The 20,717-nt window shown below is 45.2% G+C and overlaps 2 protein-coding genes across 7 annotated transcripts in view; both read right to left on the bottom strand.

The window, feature by feature from the left end:
• The window catches only part of ric8a (ric8 guanine nucleotide exchange factor A), a 513,564-nt gene that overhangs the window by 84,010 nt on the left and 408,837 nt on the right, over positions 1 to 20,717 (bottom strand). The window lies entirely within an intron of this gene.
• LOC142580164 (uncharacterized) lies at positions 10,421 to 20,714 on the bottom strand. Its single transcript, XM_075691028.1, has 9 exons — positions 19,214 to 20,714; positions 19,061 to 19,126; positions 18,836 to 18,950; positions 18,173 to 18,443; positions 17,347 to 17,708; positions 12,831 to 13,017; positions 11,721 to 11,963; positions 11,249 to 11,645; positions 10,421 to 10,558 (listed from the first exon to the last, which is right to left on the bottom strand). The coding sequence occupies exons 5-8, from the start codon at positions 17,431 to 17,433 to the stop codon at positions 11,470 to 11,472; spliced, it is 693 nt and encodes a 230-aa protein (XP_075547143.1). The 5' UTR covers positions 17,434 to 17,708; positions 18,173 to 18,443; positions 18,836 to 18,950; positions 19,061 to 19,126; positions 19,214 to 20,714; the 3' UTR covers positions 10,421 to 10,558; positions 11,249 to 11,469.

Here is a 20,717-nt window from a genome sequence, read left to right as displayed (position 1 = left end):
TCCTCTAAAACCTTATTGATCGTATTCTGGTAGGACGATAATAATAATAATAATATTTGGGGTTTTACGTGCCAAAACCACTTTCTGATTATGAGGCACGCCGTAGTGGAGGACTCCGGAAATTTTGACCACCTGGGGTTCTTTAACGTGCACCTAAATCTAAGCACACGGGTGTTTTCGCATTTCGCCCCCATCGAAATGCGGCCGCCGTGGCCGGGATTCGATCCCGCGACCTCGTGCTCAGCAGCCCAACACCATAGCCACTGAGCAACCACGGCGGGTCTGGTAGGACGAGTCAAGCGATAAAAATACAAAAAAAAAAATTACGTACAGACTGGTACGTACAGATGCTTGTTATTATGTGCTGCATTGGTTGCTTAGAAACTTTACCTGGAATTCGCAATGCCCAATTACATCTAATCAAAACCTGCTCGTTTTCTCCTTCATGGCCAGCTATGATGCGGCGTATCATTTTCATGTTTTAACGATCGAAAGCAGTTCAGGGCCAAGCCCTAAACAAGCACGGTGCCTGTAGCTTCGTGTTGGATGGACCTATGAGTCGAGCTGTCAACAGTGCCAGACGCAACATTGCGAATTGCGTGTGTAATCTCTACCGGCTCCTGGTCCGTGCATTACTGTTACTTTCACATTACACATGACAGGTGCGAATGTGGACACTGCCAGGTGCTCACAAACTTCCTGAGCACGAGTGTCTGTGCTGTCGCGAGATGGGTGCACCCGTAAGTCTCGCCCAACCGCAGGGTTGCATCACGGAGCATCCAGACTTCAATGTTCTGTGTCTGAACATTGCCGTGCTCCGTGTGGCGTACCTGGAACTTCGTTCATGGGGGTGCACCATGGACGAGTTCTTGTTCTTGCACAACTTTCTTTGGACCAATGAAATAAACGTGCATCGCTAAAACACATAGCTTATTAAACAAGCAAACACGTCAACTTTTTTAAATGCTGTTTGCCTACTCAGGTTGTTTTGGAAGGGATAAACAGAGAACATAAAAAAATATTTCTTTCAATATGTTAACAGAATTAGTTTGCAAACACAGCAAGGTCAAGACTTTCAGTCGACAATTGTTTGCATCAGAAATGAAAATTTTGTGCACATCAAATCTCTAGCTATGTGTAGGGCAGATGAGCATACATCAGGCACGTACCCAGGGAGGAGCGCGGGGGGGTGCCCCCCCTTTCTCCTCCCGGCCACCCCTAAAGCGCCGCCAAATCAATCTTGAGACTTGACAGCTATACCGCGGTCAACATTGGGCTGCTGTTACAGTATTATTATGGCCAAGGCATAGATGCGATCCCTGATCGGGTCAAGGGAAAGGTAAAAGTCACTGAACTGAGGGCGTGAAATAGACTGATATTCTCCCAGCTAAAGAATGGCGGAATGTTTTCGCCTTTCTCATTATTTCGATGTTTGTTTCCAAATCTGAAGGTGCTGCCATTAGAAAGGCCCCACTGATATATTTTCAACGATCTACATTTCCTAGTCATCCCTAAAAATTTCAAAATTTGAATCAAACCTTGCAATAACTCTTGAACCCATAAGCAATATGAATTTCTCTCATTACCTCGTCTGGTTTTCCTCCTAAATGTAGAGTATTTTTCGTGGAAAAGTGGCAATGGGAAACAAGAGTTGCAAAAATTGAAAAATTAAGCTGTTTATGAAAATATTTATGGATGAAAATCTGTTTACTTAAAAAGGAAGTAGAGAAAATGCCGCCGGAAGTGGAGAATGATACCGTATGTTTCGAGTCGCGCTTCTACAGTTATCAGTCGAGCCGCCCGATGTAGGCACTTATTTGCTGTGCATATGTGGGTGCTTTTTTAACCTTCCACGGTGGGCGCAGTACGTCTAGAACCACAGCGTCCTGTGCTCTACACAGTTGTATGGGGCTAGCGGCCGCGCATCATTACACAACTTCCCAAATAACACTACGAGTTGGTTCTGACATAGAGCTTCGAACAATAAGTAACTCTGGCACTTCAATTGTTGAGCCACCATGGGAATGATGGGAAGTACATGCATTTGTCTGATCTTCGTGCTTGTGGATTTGTTTATTACGCCTTGTATGCATTGAGTCATAAATTTCAGAGCAATGTATACTTTTCCAAGTGCAGAAGACGCTACAAACACAAACAATTGCTGCTAATTGCAACGGTTCAGCTTGTCGAGATGGCCAAATCGAAACGTGCCTAGCATCTCAAGGTACTGGCGTGCCCGCAATAAATTCATAAGGGCATTGTCACGTGTTGATGCTGGCGACGGCAGCATAATGGTTTCAGTATCGGACGTCTATGCCTAGCAGTCCTGTGTTCGAATCCTGTGGTCGGACAATTTTAATAATGTTTGCTTATTTAATTAATTACTGTGTGGTACATTGTTGAAAATGACGAGTTTGCAAAGCCGTATGAAGCTGAAAGAACGAAGTTTAGGCAAATCCATGTACTTCCCATAATTGCCATGCTGGCTCAGCTGCTCCCATCGCAGCTACCTTAGACACTACCGCCAGAGTTCCATCTAGTAATTATTGTGTGAAACTCTAGGAGCCTTAGTACTTCACTTGGTAGAGCAGGAAACAAGGGACCTAAAAGAACTGTGATTGTTCTGCAAACATATTGCTACGGCATGAGCCGGGCGAGAAGAAGAGGAAGAAGAAGTGAGCTGGTGCAGCCTCAGGACGCCATCTTGACTTTACCATCCATCTCGTCCCTTGAATAGAGCCGGTTTAACATTAACCGTAACAGTTTTGTGGTGGAGGTGCGGGGTACTTCGACCAAGACGACGGAGCTGCTGCAGCAAGTGCCACGCCGGAGCCGACGCCTCGCTCGACTGCCTCCAACACCGCTTGAGATCCCGATGTCCCACAGCAGCGACGAACAGCCTTCTCTGGCAGCTCCAGTGCGAACAACCGGCGCCTGGATGCATCAGATGGAGCCCCGCCCTTTCTCTGGAAAATTCGGCGAAGACGTGGAGGAATGGCTCACCCACTACAAGCGTGTGAGCAAGTACAACGGCTGGAACTCCACGACTCAGCTCGACAATGTGGTTCTGTTCCTCACAGACACGGCGCTAGTGTGGTTCGAGAACCATGAAGATACGTTCACAACGTGGGACAGCTTCGTTACTCACCTCACAGAGTGCTTTGGCGATTCCACCACGAAACGGAAGCGGGCGGAGCAGACATTGCTTCAGCGCGCTCAAGTCCCAGGTGAGACCTGTACTACGTACATAGAGGCGATCCTGAAGCTTTGCAAGACTGTCAATCCTCGAATGTCCGAAGAGGACAAGGTTGGACACCTTCTCAAAGGCATAGCCGAGGATGTTTACAATTATTTAATCGGAAAGGAGAGTCTCGCCTCGGTCGCCGACCTCATCAAGCATTGCCGCACATTTGAGGCCTTGAAGCTGCGCCGTATCACGCCAAAGTTTGGCAGGCTAGCAAATGTCACAACGGTGGCAAGCGTTGACGAAAACGACAACTACAGCTTTCAATTTGACCTTGCGGCAACTATAAGGCAAATTGTCCGCGAAGAACTTGAACGACACACCAAAGGGGCGGATGTCGAACAGCTTGGTTGCGCTTCCAACCAACCTCAAGAACATGCATCTCCTGTGTCAGCATTGTCTGTCATGCCAGGCGTTGCAGACTGTCGAGGTGATCAGCTGCGACAGCACCGACGTACCTTTCCCGACGACATGACGCACGATCAACGAACTCGTCGAGCTACCACCACGAATCGGAATTCGGAAGATCGCGTTTATTATTCGCAGCGTCCCAGGGTTGACTCCGAGGCATACAACGTCGGTCGCGCATCTCCTGTATGTTACAGCTGTGGCGCCTCAGGACACATTGCTCGTTTTTGTCGCCGGCGCCGACAGACAACAACATATGGCCCACCACCAACTTGGCCTAATTTTGGACGTGATAGTTATGACAACCGTTGGCCGATAGACCCTGCAAACACCACAGGCGCGCCACCTCGGAATACCTTCCGTCAGTATAGTAGAAGGAGTGGCTCGCCAGCTTCTGACCGCAGCCTGACGCCCCCAACCAGTCGCCAACACCGTTCACCGTCACCACGGCGACGTGCTACGTCTCCACCGCCGTCGGGAAACTAGCCGGCGCGGCCGATGGAGGTAAGGTCGCCGGACAGTCTGTGTATCTGCGAAATACTCCTCTGCCTATTATGATGGTGAAGAACAAAGTGCGTGTGTTAATTGATAGTATACCTGTAACAGCATTAGTGGATACTGGTGCTACCGTTTCCGTCATGCGTGTGACTTTCAAAGAGAGGCTGGGTAGGAAAGTTATGTTCCCGTGGAATGATGGTGTGACGTTTCGTGGTGTCAGCGGAGAGTGCCTAGTTCCCCTTGGTATTTGTGTTGCAAGTGTTTTATTCGGAGGAGAAGATCTTAAAACAGAATTTCTCGTACTACCGCGATGCACTCATGATGTGATTCTCGGGATTGACTTTCTTCAGGATTGTGGTGCATCCGTTAACTGTGGCACAGGCGAAATTACTTTGAATAGCGCGCTTCTCGCCACCCTTGCCGACACATCCTTACCAGTGAAAAACTATTGTGTTGTTTCGAACGATTTGCTGCTACCGCCTTGGTCGCTGTCACGTATCCCTGTCAATTTCGCTGCTGCCGACCTTTCATCGTTTGACGCGCAAGTCCAGCCACTTACGTCGAGCTGCGCAAAGAAAGATGTACTTGTACCACGCTCTGTCGTGAGAGTAGTGAATGGCGCCTCCAATTTATGGGCTTTCAATTGTTCTTGCGTCCCTGCCGTTCTCCCGCGTGATATGAAGCTTGCTGAATTTGACGAGATTACTTACAGCTCCATTACAGTTCTAAGCGAGGAGGAGCAGTCTCATACTAGCGATCCCCAAAGAAGCATTTCTGAAGAGCAGATCCTACGAATGATCAACAAGGCACTGCCCTCACATGAGCGCCGCGCTCTCGCACAAGTTTTGTGGGCACATCTTTCTGTGTTCGATTTCACACAAGGCGACAAGCAGGCTTCACTCCCGCGTTCTCGTGCTCGCCACAGAATTGACACCGGATCTGCGCACCCCATTCGGCAAAAGCCTTACCGCGTTTCTTCAGCAGAGAGGACAGTTATTGCTGAACAGGTGAAAGACATGCTGCGTAAAAGTGTTGTCCAAGAGTCTTCTAGTCCGTGGGCAGCACCAGTAATCTTAGTAAAGAAGAAGGATGGATCGTGGCGGTTTTGCGTTGATTACAGGAAACTGAATGCGGTCACCAAAAAGGATGTGTATCCGCTTCCTAGAATTGATGATGTCATCGACTGTCTACATTCCGCTGCCTACTTTTCATCACTGGATTTGCGATCGGGGTATTGGCAGATACCCATGCACCCAGACGATAAGGAGAAAACGGCCTTCGTGACACCAGACGGTCTTTATGAATTTAACGTTACGCCGTTCGGCCTTTGTAACGCGCCAGCAACATTCGAACGATTCATGGATACTATCCTCCGAGGACTTAAATGGGAAATTTGTTTGTGCTACCTCGATGATGTGGTTATTTTTGGCAGCACATTGAGTGAACATAACAGCCGTCTCAATCTTGTTCTGGATTGTGTCAAACAAGCCGGCTTGATCCTAAATTCCAAGAAATGTCGTTTTGGAGAAACCGAGACGTTAGTACTTGGGCATCTGGTCGACAAAAACGGTGTGAGGCCAGATCCACGGAAGATTGAGGCAGTCAGCTCCTTCGAAGCACCGAAGTCAGTGCGGGAGTTGAGGAGTTTCTTGGGCCTGTGCTCGTATTTTCGGCGCTTCGTCCCAAGATTCGCCGACGTGGTGTACCCCCTAACATGTCTTCTCCAAAAAGCCGTCCCTTTCAACTGGACATCGGCTTGCGACGACGCGTTCCGTCAGCTAAAATTTCTACTAACATCAGGGCCCATATTGCGTCACTTCGATGCATGCGCACCTACGGAAGTGCACGCTGATGCCAGTGGCATCGGCATCGGCGCCGTACTTGTGCAACGTCATCAAGGAGCTGAACACGTTGTGGCTTATGCTAGTCGCTCTTTGACTAAGGCGGAACGCAATTACACTGTGACCGAGCAAGAATGCTTGGCAGCTGTTTTCGCTGTCCAGAAATTTCGACCTTATATCTACGGACGCCCGTTCACTATCATTACTGACCACCACGCGTTGTGCTGGTTGGTGAATCTCCGTGACCCGAGTGGACGACTGGCACGTTGGGCTCTTCGACTGCAGGAGTACGACTTCGTTATTTCCTACAAGTCCGGGCGTCGCCACGCAGATGCGGACTGTCTCTCCCGCCTTCCTCTGACGACGACGGAGTGTGACGAAGACAATTTTGATGACTGTTTTGCTCCCATTTCTTCTACATTCCCAGACTCGATGACTTTCAAAGCAGAGCAGGAAAATGATATTGGTTTGGAACCTCTATTTGTGGCCGCATCGCGTCCTGGAGCCACCGGTCGATTTTGTGTCCGTGACGGCCTGCTTTACAAGACCAATTATTCGGTTAAAGGCGCACGCTTCCTTCTGGTGGTGCCGCAGAGTCTGCGAACGGACATACTGAGAGCCATGCACAACGATGTGACCTCTGGCCATCTAGGATTCATAAGAACTTTGAACCGGACACAGGAGCGTTTTTACTGGCCCAGAATTCGGGACACGGTCAAGCACTACGTCGCCCGTTGCGAACAATGTCAACGCTACAAGCGCCCTACGACCGCTCCGCCAGGTCTTCTCCAACCTCTGCCGCCGCCTCGCCTGCCATTTGAACAAGTGGGTATCGATCTTCTGGGCCCATTTCCCCGATCATCTAACGACAACCGATGGGTGATCGTATGTGTCGACCATCTGACCCGTTACGCGGAAACGGCGGCCGTGCCATCTTCAACAGCTGCGTCCGTTGCAACGTTTTTGCTTCGATTCATTATTCTTCGACATGGTCCCCCCCGTGTGATCATTAGCGATCGCGGTCGTCAGTTCGTTGCGGACGCCGTAGAAGAACTGCTTCGTCTCTGCAGTTCGCAATTCCGTCATTCAACGCCTTATCACCCTCAGACAAATGGGCTTGTAGAACGTACGAACAGAACTCTAACTAACATGCTGGCCATGTACGTATCTTCCGATCACAAGGACTGGGATGACGTACTCCCCTTCATCACCTATGCGTATAATACTGCAAAGCATGAGACGACCGATTACAGTCCTTTTTATCTCCTTTACGCACGTTCACCGCTAAGCTGCATTGACACTATACTACCGTTTGACTTTCACAGCGAGTACTCTGTTGCCAAGACGCTTTGTCTTGCCGAAGAAGCCCGGCGTATCGCTCGTCTTCGTACTGTGGCATCGCAAGACCGATCGAAAGAGCGCTATGACAGCCGACACCAGTCTGTCTCGTACGCCAAAGGAGACTTTGTGTGGTTGTGGACTCCTCAACGTAAACGTGGCTTATGCGAAAAGTTTTTACCTCAGTACACGGGCCCATTCGTCATCGTAGATCGCTTGAGTGACTTGACGTACGTAGTGGCACGCTTGACGTCGACTGGTCGTCGGTCTAGCCGGACCCAGTTAGTACATGTTGCCCGTCTTAAGCGGTTTCACCCTACGCTTTCCGAGTGATTTGGACTTGCCCAGCGGGCTTCGTCTGGCAACCGGGGATTGCTACGGCATGAGCCGGGCGAGAAGAAGAGGAAGAAGAAGTGAGCTGGTGCAGCCTCAGGACGCCATCTTGACTTTACCATCCATCTCGTCCCTTGAATAGAGCCGGTTTAACATTAACCGTAACAATATCTTTCACTATAATTCATCCAGAGCTCCTTAGAAAAACACTACTAGAAATCTTCATTTTACTTGTTCTTGGCTGTGTCCTTTCTGTGCCTCTTTCCTGCGTGAGGCAATGTGATGTGGTTCCCTGTTTGCCAATTAAAGCAGAGGTATATACCACAGGCGTACTTGTCAGATGCACCTTGTTTCTTTTCCATTTTGTGGGTTTGCGACATGCCTTTATAGTGAGCGATGGAAAATTTTAAAGTTTGTACTAGTAAGAGTAGCCCCGCACCCGATTTTGCATAGAAACCTTGGGAGTTGCGCCCTCCCGAAAAAAAAATTCTGGGTACGTGCCTGGCATACATATAGTTTGATCAAGCCGATGCTCATCTAGGAGGCCGCAGGTACCATTGGGGAGACAAGTTTATAGTTTCTTGTTGTACAGTTGACCTTCCAAATGAATCCAGATATGTTTCTGATGCTTTTAGTGCAATTCATATTGCATACAGTTGTTACACCCAGGCTGTTACTCCTCTGGTGCACCTAATTTCAGCATTGGTTAAGAAACAGCTAGCTGTGCATCAAAGCCATTGTCTCATTTATAATGGTCATGCACACTATTTTATTAATATTAATTGCCATAGTGGCCTCATCACACACCTTGGTATTGTCAAGGGCTCACTCAGGAATACTTAGTTGGTTTGTTTGTAGGCATCATTTTTCTATTTTATTTTTAGCCAGCCTTCCCATTGTGACATTCCGCCGCTAAACATCTTGATGTGCACATACTGCATGACATATCCAACAGCAAAGCTAATAGATGTTGAAACAGCTGTTTGGCAAAACACTTTGTTTATTCATGCAGTGATAGAAGCAGTTCAGGATGGTTGGGAAATAAAGAAGGAATCTAACAAACAGCAGATAAGTCTGTATTTATTTACAAGGACTACTGATCTAGAATGACTGCTACTTTTTAAAAATGACAATTAGAATGCTAGATATACAAAATAAAATAGAAATGGACAGGTGAGTATGCTCATTCATAAAGTAATGTAGCAAAAGAGGTCAAGGTTTATGAGTACAAAATATCTTTGGGTTGAAAGTGGCAAAATGTCTATTTGGTGGCAAAAAGATGTAGCGGATGGGTAGAAGAATAGGTAGTTCATGTTTTTAAAAACATACTAATACACATGGTTGACATGGATGGATTCACTGACACCAACAGGAACCTCCTAATAGATCTGTGGGCAGCGCAGTCATGTTATAGTAAACATACAAACAATGAAAAACTGATACCACATTGGATTTGTACACTGGCTGTCGACTGCTACCTAATGTTGAAGTAAAGTTATGGCACATTATGTAAGGTAATATATGAGCAGGGAACTAGCCGCTTAAAAAGACATTATAAATGTATTGCATTGAACATGGAGCAGTTATATGAAAAAAAAAAAAAAAAAAACTTGTAGGGAGAGAGCACCCCCTTCTAGGCTTGTGAAGTAAAGCCACTATAGTCCTGCTGGCTGATGAATAGATTTACAACAATTAACTGTGCTTGTTTACTTTCAGTGCCTGGTGGGCACTTATTTAACATGGGATGCAAGTTTAACTGGCCACAAAAAATTGTCTTAATAATATCAATAAAAAAATGCTTGGGGGCCATAGCCTGCAGCCTCTTCCACAGAGGCTACTCACAGCATCAATCAATCCAACCAAGTGAAGTGCCTTCAATTCACTGAGTGTTTCCATGCAAGTGTGTAATAATTGTTTTGTGTTTTTTTTTTCTTTACAGCAGGTACCGGTACACAGCGTACAGGCAATTTGCACGCTGGCTGTGGGGGGCGGCTTCGAAAAGGCGAACGCTTTGTGTTGCCATCATGTGCTGTCGCGAAAATTCGGGTGACGTTCCCCACAGAAACACCCACAGGGTTCAAGTACCCAGAGTTTTAGAGGGAAAGAAAATGGCGGAAGCAGTGCAGTGTCATCGATAAATCGCCGTGCACATTTGAGTTCCTCATCAGATATCGAGAAATGTTATGCTTACCTGTCAGCAGGTATCACTAGTCACAAGGTTTTCTGTTATTTAAAGCTAAAGTGCTGAGCAGTAAAACCTTCTGTATTCTTGTTGATGATGTGTTTCGTCACTGAATACATAATGACAAAGTTAGTGATGACTAGAATTCCAGCGATACGGCAGAGTAGGAAGAATCATGTGTGCATGTTTAACTCTTTCCTTACCAGGACTTAGGAAATCAAGCAATTTGACATATTGTTTACACGTTTCATCAGAAAAGGAAATAACAATGTTCTCCCCTGTTTGGCCGTTTGCTTTGTTTTGGCATTGTTTTCTAAAGCGACACAACAAAGTAATTTCTTACAACCACACTAACAGCGCACTCGCTCAAAGTGAAGCTAAATTTGCCCATCTAACTAGCATATAAGCTAACATTTTTGTACCGTATGGGTTGCGGCTAGTGCTTTTTGAAATGAAATGATCACTTTGAAAATGAGCACATTGTTAATGGTCAGGAATAGTCAAGAAAATGTGTGATGGTGATCTGTGCACCACATCAGAACTTGAGGAACCGTGCTTTGTGTGCAGCTACAAGGTCTCTCTTGGGCACTCTTTGGTCATCCAGAGATGAAAATGCAGCTGGAACACTTTCCTCCACTTGTGCAAGTGCTTTTGAGAATGTTTCATACTGTGCACACAGCTCCATCACTTTCTTGTGCAGGTCTTGCACATAGTCTGAAAAAAGAAAAGTTCAACAGATTATTGCATTTCTTCCCTTTCATACCTGAACACACCTAAAAAGGGGGATGTCTTATGGCATAAACAAACACTCCATATACTAGAGTTGATCCAGAAATAAGGTTACCATCAATTTCACAAATAGACAACATTGTTAAATCTAATAAAAATTAACACCATTGGAAAAGTGAAACTTTACTCTATTTTTCTACATAATCACCATCTTTTTCTACGCATTTTTGTAGACTGCTCCAATTTCTGTACCCCAATGTCATAGACCTCCGCCGCCAGCCAGTTGAGGAAGTGTTTCCCCTCTTTGAATTCATCGTCACTCCGGAAGCGTTGGCCATTCAAATGTTCCAGGTTCTGTATAGCTGAGTGTCTGTCATTGCACCCTTTCAGTGAGGCATCTCTATGATGTATAGCTTTTGGCAGTACGTGGCAATCTTGTGCAAAATTCCACTGATCTGGCAAAATGTCTTTATTGAACCGCCTGCCATGAAGGTTCAGAAAATGTCTGAAAAACAGCTGTCGCAGTCACTTCACTCTCCATTGCAAGAGATGTCGATGCTTTTGGTAGACAGTACAGGAGGACTAAAACATTCCCTTTTTTTACAAACATTGCTGCATAACATATTGCAATAATAGGCAAAGCATAGCACAGCAAGTACTTTCAAATTGACTTGCCAAATGTGGGAGCTGTCTTGAGCGCACGTGCTGTCGAGGTACTTTGCCTGACCCTGGAGGACCTTATGCACCACTGTTCTGTACCATCACAGCTCCTTGCTTGCTCTTGCTGGGAGTTCTCGTTGAAGTGAAGCGCAGCAACCAATGTACTAGAAAATTATTTTGTCTCAGCATTATTAATCCACTGTAGTTTCACTGCTAGAACATTAGCTTATGCAGACTCATCGGGCCTTCATGCCTTCATGTGTGAATGCAGTATACTTTGGGGCAAAACCATTTAGAACCCAGTGGAAGGACTCCAGGCTGTATATCTGAACAGATGGTGACAGCTGGCGGATGTCCTTCAGCAACAGTGGTGCTGCCACAATGCGCTCAATTTGCTTGTAGGCTGGAGAGTCTGACAAGAAAGGGAATTATAAATACAGCTCTTTTATGCACTTTATCTTGGTGCTGTTTGGTTATTTATGCCTACCAGCAGTGAGCCATTGCATGTGGCGGGATTGTCCGTGAAGACAGCGGGGGTACAGGCCACCATGTCCTTCATGTCTGTTCTTAATGTGGTTCAGCATGCTACTCCGTGCCGCCACCAGCATGTCCCCATTGCCACCGCAAGCGCATGCACACCAGTACAGACGATTAGTGATGGCTTGTGTCCATTCTGTAATGGCACTGCATCCAGCCCTTCGTGAAGCTGCAGCCAGCTTTTTCCTGATGCCTGCAACAAGGCAACAGCACAATACACTATTGCTCCATGTCAGGTGGATCTGCACTTTGCGTACCATAAGCCTCGTAAAGATATAGCAGCACTGGTAGGCATTGTATGAACCAAGGTTGCAAGTAAACTGATTAAAGGAATCCTCTGTCTAAGAATATAACCAAGGCTGATACAACTTGAATACTAAAGGTATGAACAGAGAAGCCATGAGGGCAGTGAATAGCCGACCACGATAAAAGCCATACCACTCCTTCAAAATCCCAAATCAAGTTCCTCCAGGAGCTGAACGAACAATGCGCACACAAAAGGCATGTAGTAGTATTTGTTTATGGACTAGTTAGTTCAGTTTCAGGAAATTTTAATATAGTGTAAAGAACAACACAGACAGATGGGCCAAGTGCTGAATAAGAAGTATGAGTTCTTACAAAGCACAATTGTTCCTCCTTATCTGAAATGCTTTTCTGGTAAAATTTGACATGCTAAAGAATTTATGCTTCGTACTGAAATTTTTTTTTATCACCAGGGTTAGCCATGACCATGATCGCATGACAAGTGTATGACGACACTCATGAGACATGGATGATGAAATTATGACTGATGATGCCGATGGAATGATGAAGGCAGTACAACGAAAATATCATGATCACTATGGGGTGACGATAGCAGTATAATGAGCATATTACGACAAATGTGACAACGTTGCAATAACCATCACAGCAGAGGCATAATCGTGATTGTATGAATTTCCTTTTCTTAGCATATGTATCCACTGAACAATCCATTATACAGTTGCATGTCCATTCAGTAAGTGCACTAGGTTACACACAGGCCATCTGTTGCAGGTGAACAACATGAATTTCTCCGTACCCTTTGCAACATGCCACACATTGAAGTGATGGTTGATCTCCAGACATTGCAGCCGCATGTGCTTCTTAATTCCCGAGTGGCGGTCTGTAGTCAATGAGCTCACAATCATGCCTTGCTCAGAAAGAAATTTGAGACCTCTTATGAGGCCCTCTTTTTCCATCTGGGCACTTGCCTGCACTTGTTCACTCTGCAAAACAGGAATGCATAGAAAGCACCACTGGTATTGATATCATCATCAGCCTGGCTATGCCTGCTGCAGGGAAAAGGCCACTCCCATACTTCAAATACCCCAGTCATGTACTAATTGTGGCCATGTTGTCCCTGCAGACTTCTTAATCTCATCCGCCCACCTAACTTTCTGCTGCCCCCTGCTTTGGAGTCCCCTTTCTTTATGGATTAAGATTATGTTAGCATCCTTCCAAAATTCCGGTACACTTGAGGTCATGAGGCATTGCGTATACAGGGTGGCCAGTTTTTGTAGAACAATCTGCCCACCAACCTTCAACAAATCAGCTGTTACCTGATCCTCCCCAGCTGCCTTCCCCCTTTGCACAGCTTCCAAGGCTTTCTTTACTTTTTCCAGCGTTACTTGTGGGATGTCAAATTCCTCTAGAGTATTCTCTCTTGCATTATCGTCATGGGTTTCACTGGTACTGTATAAATCTCTATAGAACTCCTCAGTCACTTTAACTATCTTATCCATATTAATAATGGTATTACCGGCTTTTTCTCTTAATGTATACATCTTATTCTTGTCTATTCCTAGTTTCTTCACTGCTTTTAGGCTTCCTTCATTCCTGAGAGCATGCTCAATTCTATCCATACTATATAATTCTTTATGTCAGCTATCTCATGCTTGTTGATTAACTTGGAAAGTGCTGCTAGTTCTTTACTAGCTGTAGGGTTAGAGGCTTTCATACATTGGTGTTTCTTAATCAGACCTTGGTATTTCAGGTATTAATACCGTTGTGATACCGATGTCTGGCTGATGCACGCAATCCCTCTTTTATGTATGTGCTACGCCTCGACCAGTTCACATGCCAATTTTTAGTGATGCTGATGCGATTTTGCAGCACGGAAATCAGAGGCCCCGCAAGCTGGTAGAGGCATACAACATAAAGAAAAGAGGAATCACGTGTGTCAGCCAGACATCACTATCAGTTTTACAATCCAAAGTAACCTTGTCACACAAGGACTGGTCAGGCGCATAGTTTTTGAGAAAGTGATTTTCAACTAGTCTCTCACATTTTCATGCACCTGGTGTCCCCACATAAGTTATTTATATCTTTAAATCCGTGTTGTCCTTGCGGTTTGTTTCCATCTTTCTTTTTGTTCATCTTGTGTAATAGCTGGGTTTACTAACTTATTGTTTGTATTCCAACAGGCGTTTTCTGGGAATTAAATGTAGTTAGTTCGGGGGTCGTTCCACACAGTTTGCTGTCCTCATCGTTTGCGCTGCACATTACCTTAAGTCGACAAGCAGGGAAGGTCAGCCACTGACATTACATTGAGACGGTTTATTACAAACGAGAGTGTAAATGCATTGTACATTGGAAACAAAGGAATAATGAAGTGCAGCACAGATTAATTAAGCACCAGTGAAAACATGACTTTGGGCATGCCTGGACAGTATGCCCATGATCGTTCCGCACAGTTTGTTGTCCTCATCGTTTGCGCTGCACATTACCTTAAGTCGACAAGCAGGGAAGGTCAGCCACTGACATTACATTGAGACGGTTTATTACAAACGAGAGTGTAAATTCATTGTACATTGGAAACAAAGGAATAATGAAATGCAGCACAGATTAATTAAGCACCAGTGAAAACGTGACGATCATGGGCATGCCTGCACAGCATGCCCATGATCGTCAAAGACAGCATTTATTTCTTCAGTAATGAGATAGGTGGATTGCTCATTCACAGTGTGCCTTCCCACACTATCTGGGCTTCTTTAAACAAGGGTTACACCCCACAGGCATGACAACGATTCGCTAAAAAGCCTAGTTCGTCATTGTGCACATTGTTATTGTGCTCATGCGGAGAGTAATTTAAACATAATGCATCTGCTGCCTGGCAACAAATTTGCATTTTCTTTTATGTTGCTTTGGAAATATAGTGTTTATGAGGGATAGAAAGTAACTACTTGCACTCCTACATGCTGTTCGATATATTTTTTTTAAGGCAGGAAACAAGATGCATGTAGGGTGTTAGTAATAGCTTGTCATACTTGCAAGTTACCCTTTTTGTCTAACAGTCAGAAACATAAGCTTGTCATGTTTTCATTGGTGTTCTATCTATGCTGCACTTTCTCAATTCTTAGTTTCTACCATACAGCATGTACATGCGTAGTACATGTATAATACAGATACCCATCAGAAAGGCTATTAAAGTTTTGCATCCATCCATCCATCCATCAGAAAGGCAGTGCCTGTCCTTGCCTACTCGTTGATTTCTGTTCTTATCCCAAGTAGTACAGTTACATTTTCAATTATGCAGGACAAACTTGCTGAATTTCTGACGTTACTAAGTTACACATTTCGGCCATACTCATCTGAGCCACCAATGCATTACATTAGCTTACACAGTACTACCAGGACCAGTTTTCGCCGAATAGCCTTATGAAAAAAATATATCCTTTGGCTGAAGGAAATACTTTCCTGCAACAACCAACACTTACAATTTTTTTCAGTTATATTCCTGACAGAAAAAAAAAAGGAAAGAAATTGATGTTGATTCCCTTGGCGCGGAATGACGAAGTCTGTAATGTCACCAATTTAGTGGTTCTGAATAAAATGAAAATCGCTATCCAATTTACTGTTATTTCATTACTGACACAATGAACTGCCCAACATCATAATAATGTATGTTCACATTCGTGAAAGTAATACGCAACCATACGTTGGAACACTGGACCCAACCAGATCGACGACACAAGCGATTACAGAAATGGGACCAAGAAATGAAATTTTGTATGCCTCACAAGTTCAAAAGAAGCCACACGAGCATGGTGCACCGGATTCGCCTTGGTGTCGCATTCACCAAACCGTCATAGACATATGATAGGTGCTAGTGATACTAGCCCAAACTGTGAATACTGTGAGGTGCCAGCAACACTTGAACATATATTTTGCGTGTCTCCCGCGTACGCGCAAGTACAGCAACTTGTCTCTTCCATTGCAGCGATCCATAAGAGACCGCTATCAGACGAGTTTCTTTTAGGTCCTTGGCCTAATGCAAACAGCGCAGCCGTGGTAACAAGTGCCGCTATGGCTTTTCTCCAAGCCATTGAGCTGGACGCACGGCTTTAGAGATGCCGAAACTCTGTGAATTTGTATATACGCATCTCTTCCTTATACCATCATCACTCATCAGCCCTTTCCTTCCCCGTCCCTTTTCCCCAGTGTAGAGTAGGAGGCCAGAGCAAGTTATAGCTCAGGCCAACCTCTCTGCCTTTCTGTAAATAAATTTCTCTCATAGAACGACAGAAAGCTGAGCTAGTTGGTAAGTATTCATTATGCAAAATAGAAGTGAGGCGTACAGACAGGACACAAGAGTAGAGAAGTGGACAACACGAACGCCGGCTATCAACTGAAGGGGGCACTGAGGCGAAAAAAGAAAGAAGGCACAAAACTCATCTGCACATGCTCAGGAATGGTAACACCACGTGTCAATCGGGTAAACGTGCCGGCCTACGTGAGAGATAACTGTTAAGGTACTTCCTTATCTCTTCCTTATGTAAAGTAATCGAAGGCTGACTCACGCACGCACTTCCACCATTATAGATATGCCATGCCTCTACCATAAGACGCGTATCTTCATTCTTATGCCTGTACAATATCGCGCATTCATCTTACTCTGGCGTGCAGTTTATAAAATTCCCCTTAGCTGTGGCCAGTTCTACGTAGGGCAAACGGGACAGTGTATCAATCAGAGGCTAATGGAACATAAAAGGTCGTCAACCGGTGGATCGCCTTCTAATCTTTCGCTTCACTGCCGAGATTGTAACTGCACGCCAGAGTTAGATGAATGCGCAGTATTGTACAGGCATAAGAATGAAGATACGAGTCTTATGGTAGAGGCATGGCATATCTATAATGGTGGAAGTGCGTGCGTGAGTCAGCCTTCGATTACTTTACATAAGGAAGAGATTAAGTACCTTAACAGTTATCTCTCACGTAGGCCGGCACGTTTACCCGATTGACATGTGGTGTTACCATTCCTGAGCATGCGCAGATGAGTTTTGTGCCTTCTTTCTTTTTTTTTTTCACCTCAGTGCACCTTTCAGTTGATAGTCGGCGTTCGTGTGTCCACTTCTCTACTCTTGTGTCCTGTCTGCACGCCTCACTTCTATTTTGCATAATGAAATTTCTCTCTCTCTCTCTCTATCTCTCTCTCTTGGTGAACATTAGCACAGAACTAATACTCAGGTTCGAAATAAAGTGCCCTTTCAGCATATTTGAATGGTGCCAGAGGCACTGCAGGTTGGCATTATGAAAAGTGGAAGCTGTGCATTTACCGTGGTGACTGAAGAAAGAAGGTATGCCTTCTGGTAATTGAAGAAAGCCTGGTCGCTCATGACTTGCACACCCATCAGCCGCATCATCTTGAGAGCACTAGTAGGACTTGAGCCAGAAAAAAGCAGAGCCGTTGCCAGGTCGATGTTGCCCTTCGGCTTGGATCCAACAAGTGGCTGGCTGGACCACGTATGCACATGTGCGTGTAGACATTCAGTTTCTGCTGTAATGCGTGTGCCAGTGTAAAACAGCTTCACTGTGCATGAAGCTGACAAACAAGTGCTGACTCAGAAGGGTGACCAGGCAGGTGCTGTGGACAAGGAAGTAGTCCGTCCGGTTTGCATGCACCTCATCTTTGTCGTTTCTGGAAAAGGAAGTGCTCACTGTCAGGTTTCCCAAATATATGCATTTGACGATACACACTGTTTACACCATGATTAATAAATTGCCTCAGTATATCTGGGAGGTACTGTTCTATAAATTATGCTTGACCAATTACCCCAGGAAACACTTCTTGTGATGACACTCATAATAGAAAGTGCTAGAAATAATTTTGTGAAAGTTTCATCCTGATTGTGAGAGTTTTTTTTCTTATAAATTCTAACGGTAATCTTCAACTTTGCTCTCTAATTTGTGTTGATTAAAGTTGCAAAAAACACTGTCCAAGGTCAAGCTCCTAGACTTATGGCATTGGAGCTCTTTTTTGCAAAGGGGAATGGTTCTAAGAAACGGAATTAGTGTCGGGAGTTGCTACTTCATCTCTTTATCATTGCATGTCACTATTTTTGAGCATGGGTTCCTATGTAGTAAAATATGAGTCCTGCTCACTCATCCGCTAGTGTTGCATCCAAGGTACAAGTTGAGTTGTCTGGCTCATATGTTGTGTCATGCCTGTCAGCTTTGCAAGCTACCGGTGATGCATCAGGTGAGGTGAGAAAGCTGGCCTCCTGTCTAGATGTTTGTCGCCGTCGCTTGGCTCCGTCAACTCTTTGAGCACTATAACGCCTCTTCACAGGTGTTGACGTCACGGGCTCCCTTCTCCTGCAAACCTACATTCCCTTTTCCTTTGTTTGCTTCATTGTTGTGTTAACTTGAACTCCTGCAATACAAGTCATGTTGGAAAAAAGCTATTCAACTGACCATTGTAGGTGAGAATTGCTTTAAATATTACTGTAAATGGAAATGAGACTACCTGTGATCAAAATGAACATTCCTTGAATGTAGGTGCCACTGATAATAAATACCAGTTATCAATTAGTAACACAACAGCTATGAAATACACCTCGTTAACCTGAGCAATCACAATGAAATGACGATTTTACTGCCTTTGCGATACACCTCTTGTCATCCAAAAAGAAAAAAGAACTGGATTTCGTGAATTCAGTGTGGCTGTGTACATAAGAACAAGGAGAAATGTAAGTAAAGGCATCCTCTATCATAGCCGGATAAGCCCAGTTTGGAAAGTGCGAATATTACCAGAAGCGAACTCACCAATGCTCGTGCCGGGCAGACGAACTTGTACAGATTTCGTATTTCCAATACTACTGCAACTTTTTTCGGAAGTGCTCGACGAGAGGCTTGCATCTGTCCCCGCGTCACAAGTCGCCTAGAAAATAACAAACACGTCAGGTGCACCAAGTTTGTGCAGTGACTTCTGTCAGTGCAGTCATCGAGCGAGAGCGCCAGTAATAGCCAGTTTTCGCACATTTTGTGTACCTGCATGTCGCTTTTGTAGGAGGTGTCGACTGTTGAAGCGCTGGCTTGCGATTCGCTATGTTCAGCCTGAAAATACAAGCAACTTTATGTCATGGCTGTACATATTCGCACATTTGTAGCTTTTCCTTCGCGAAAACAAAATGCCACACTCACCGCCCCGTGTTCGTCCTGCAGTTGTTCTTGCGCTTCGGAGAATGTAGGCAAGAGCGACGGAACAGTGCTACGGGAAAGCATTGCTTTGATAGGCACTCCACACGACTTCAGTAAGTCGGCGTTCAACTCGTAATCCTCTGGACGAAAGTGCAGCGAGCACACTACGCGATTTTTCGGCTCTTTGCCAACGAGTTGTAGCAGAGGTACGGCACTTAACCACTTCGAATGGAGAGGTTCACTCCTTGGCACACAGTGATAAGTAACGTTGGATTTGCCGCTGCAAATGCCCTTGGCCAAGTTCTGCGGACCGTTCGGGCATCCCACGGCATCACATGGATGTGGCATCCTCGCTGCTTGTTCCAAATTAAAGTTTCACGAGCCAGCAGAACCCGCACAGCACGACGCGATAACGAAACTACTGAAACTACAAAGTGTGCGTGGCGCAGAGTCGAGCATACAGAGTCAAGCGAAAACGAAACCTTCCGATCACCCACACTACTGAAGGGTAACGTCAAAGTGTTATTTTTTTTTAGAATCGAATAGACGTAGACAAGCAGCATTTTCTTCCGTCTTATAATCGAATAAAATGATATTTTTAATACGAGTTGTTGAGTATTAGTAACATAAATTATGAGGAGTGCTTTCGTCATCGGGCTAGTACCGGAATGTCGCTGGGGGGTCTCAAATTGTGTCATGCATTTACCTCAATTTCTCGGTTACTATAGCTCTGTTCACGATTATATTGACGCCTTAGACGTTCTAGAACATTGCTCTACCACTTTAACTTGACTTTCTGGTAACCTTTAGTGTCCCTTTAAGAATGCCGCTCCGGGCAAGAAGAGACACAATAGAGTGTTTTAGTCCAGCACCATTACAGTACGCTCCGCTCCGAGTGGGGGGCCCCGCTAAGTTAAAGCGGAGCAGCGGGCGATTTTCACGTTTTAGTTATACATTTAGCGTAGCAGACCTTTCGTAGTTGCAGCGCCCTCTGGACAAATTCAGGGTAATGAAAGAAAATAAAAACACCTATCAATCACTTTTATACAGTAAAACTCTATATATATATATATATATATATATATATATATATAACTTATTTGTCCATGAATTATCTAGACATGCGCTTGTAATATGTTACCTGTCCATTTTATCCAATGGAAGATAAAGCGCCATTTTGGGGAATGCCACGTGATAGCCAGCGAGCTTGCTTTCTGCATTCAGTCCAATCCTTTCTGATGCCAACGCTAACCAAAGCGCTGCACAGCATGCTCCACTCAGGCAGCTTCTAAGCGGACCGTGTTCTTCGCTTTGCTAGCCCGCTTACGGCTAAGGGGACGGCGCATGCACGCTTCTGCTCCACTCCGTTTACACTCCGCTTGGAGTGTAACTCCAAGCGGAGTGTAAATACACTCAAATAAAACACTCTAATGTGGCCACAAAACAAGATGGTCAACGAGGTGATGAGTATCATGATGAAATATTGAGTGGCAACCGCTATCGGCAC

Source organism: Dermacentor variabilis, chromosome 4, assembly GCF_050947875.1.
Source record: "Dermacentor variabilis isolate Ectoservices chromosome 4, ASM5094787v1, whole genome shotgun sequence".
NCBI classification, from domain to species: domain Eukaryota; kingdom Metazoa; phylum Arthropoda; class Arachnida; order Ixodida; family Ixodidae; genus Dermacentor; species Dermacentor variabilis.
Note: the sequence above shows the minus strand (reverse complement) of the source record. Positions and strands in the feature narration are given on the sequence as shown.

What these genes read in the sequence shown, in the direction of transcription:
- LOC142580164 (XM_075691028.1), bottom strand. Translation starts at nt 17,433, where the DNA reads ATGATGCGGCTGATGGGTGTGCAAGTCATGAGCGACCAGGCTTTCTTC. An exon ending in TTCTTTCTTCAGTCACCACG is followed by an intron (nt 13,018 to 17,346) that starts GTAAATGCACAG and finishes CCTGTTTTGCAG; the next exon opens with AGTGAACAAGTGCAGGCAAG. An exon ending in CATGCAATGGCTCACTGCTG is followed by an intron (nt 11,646 to 11,720) that starts GTAGGCATAAAT and finishes CTTTCTTGTCAG; the next exon opens with ACTCTCCAGCCTACAAGCAA.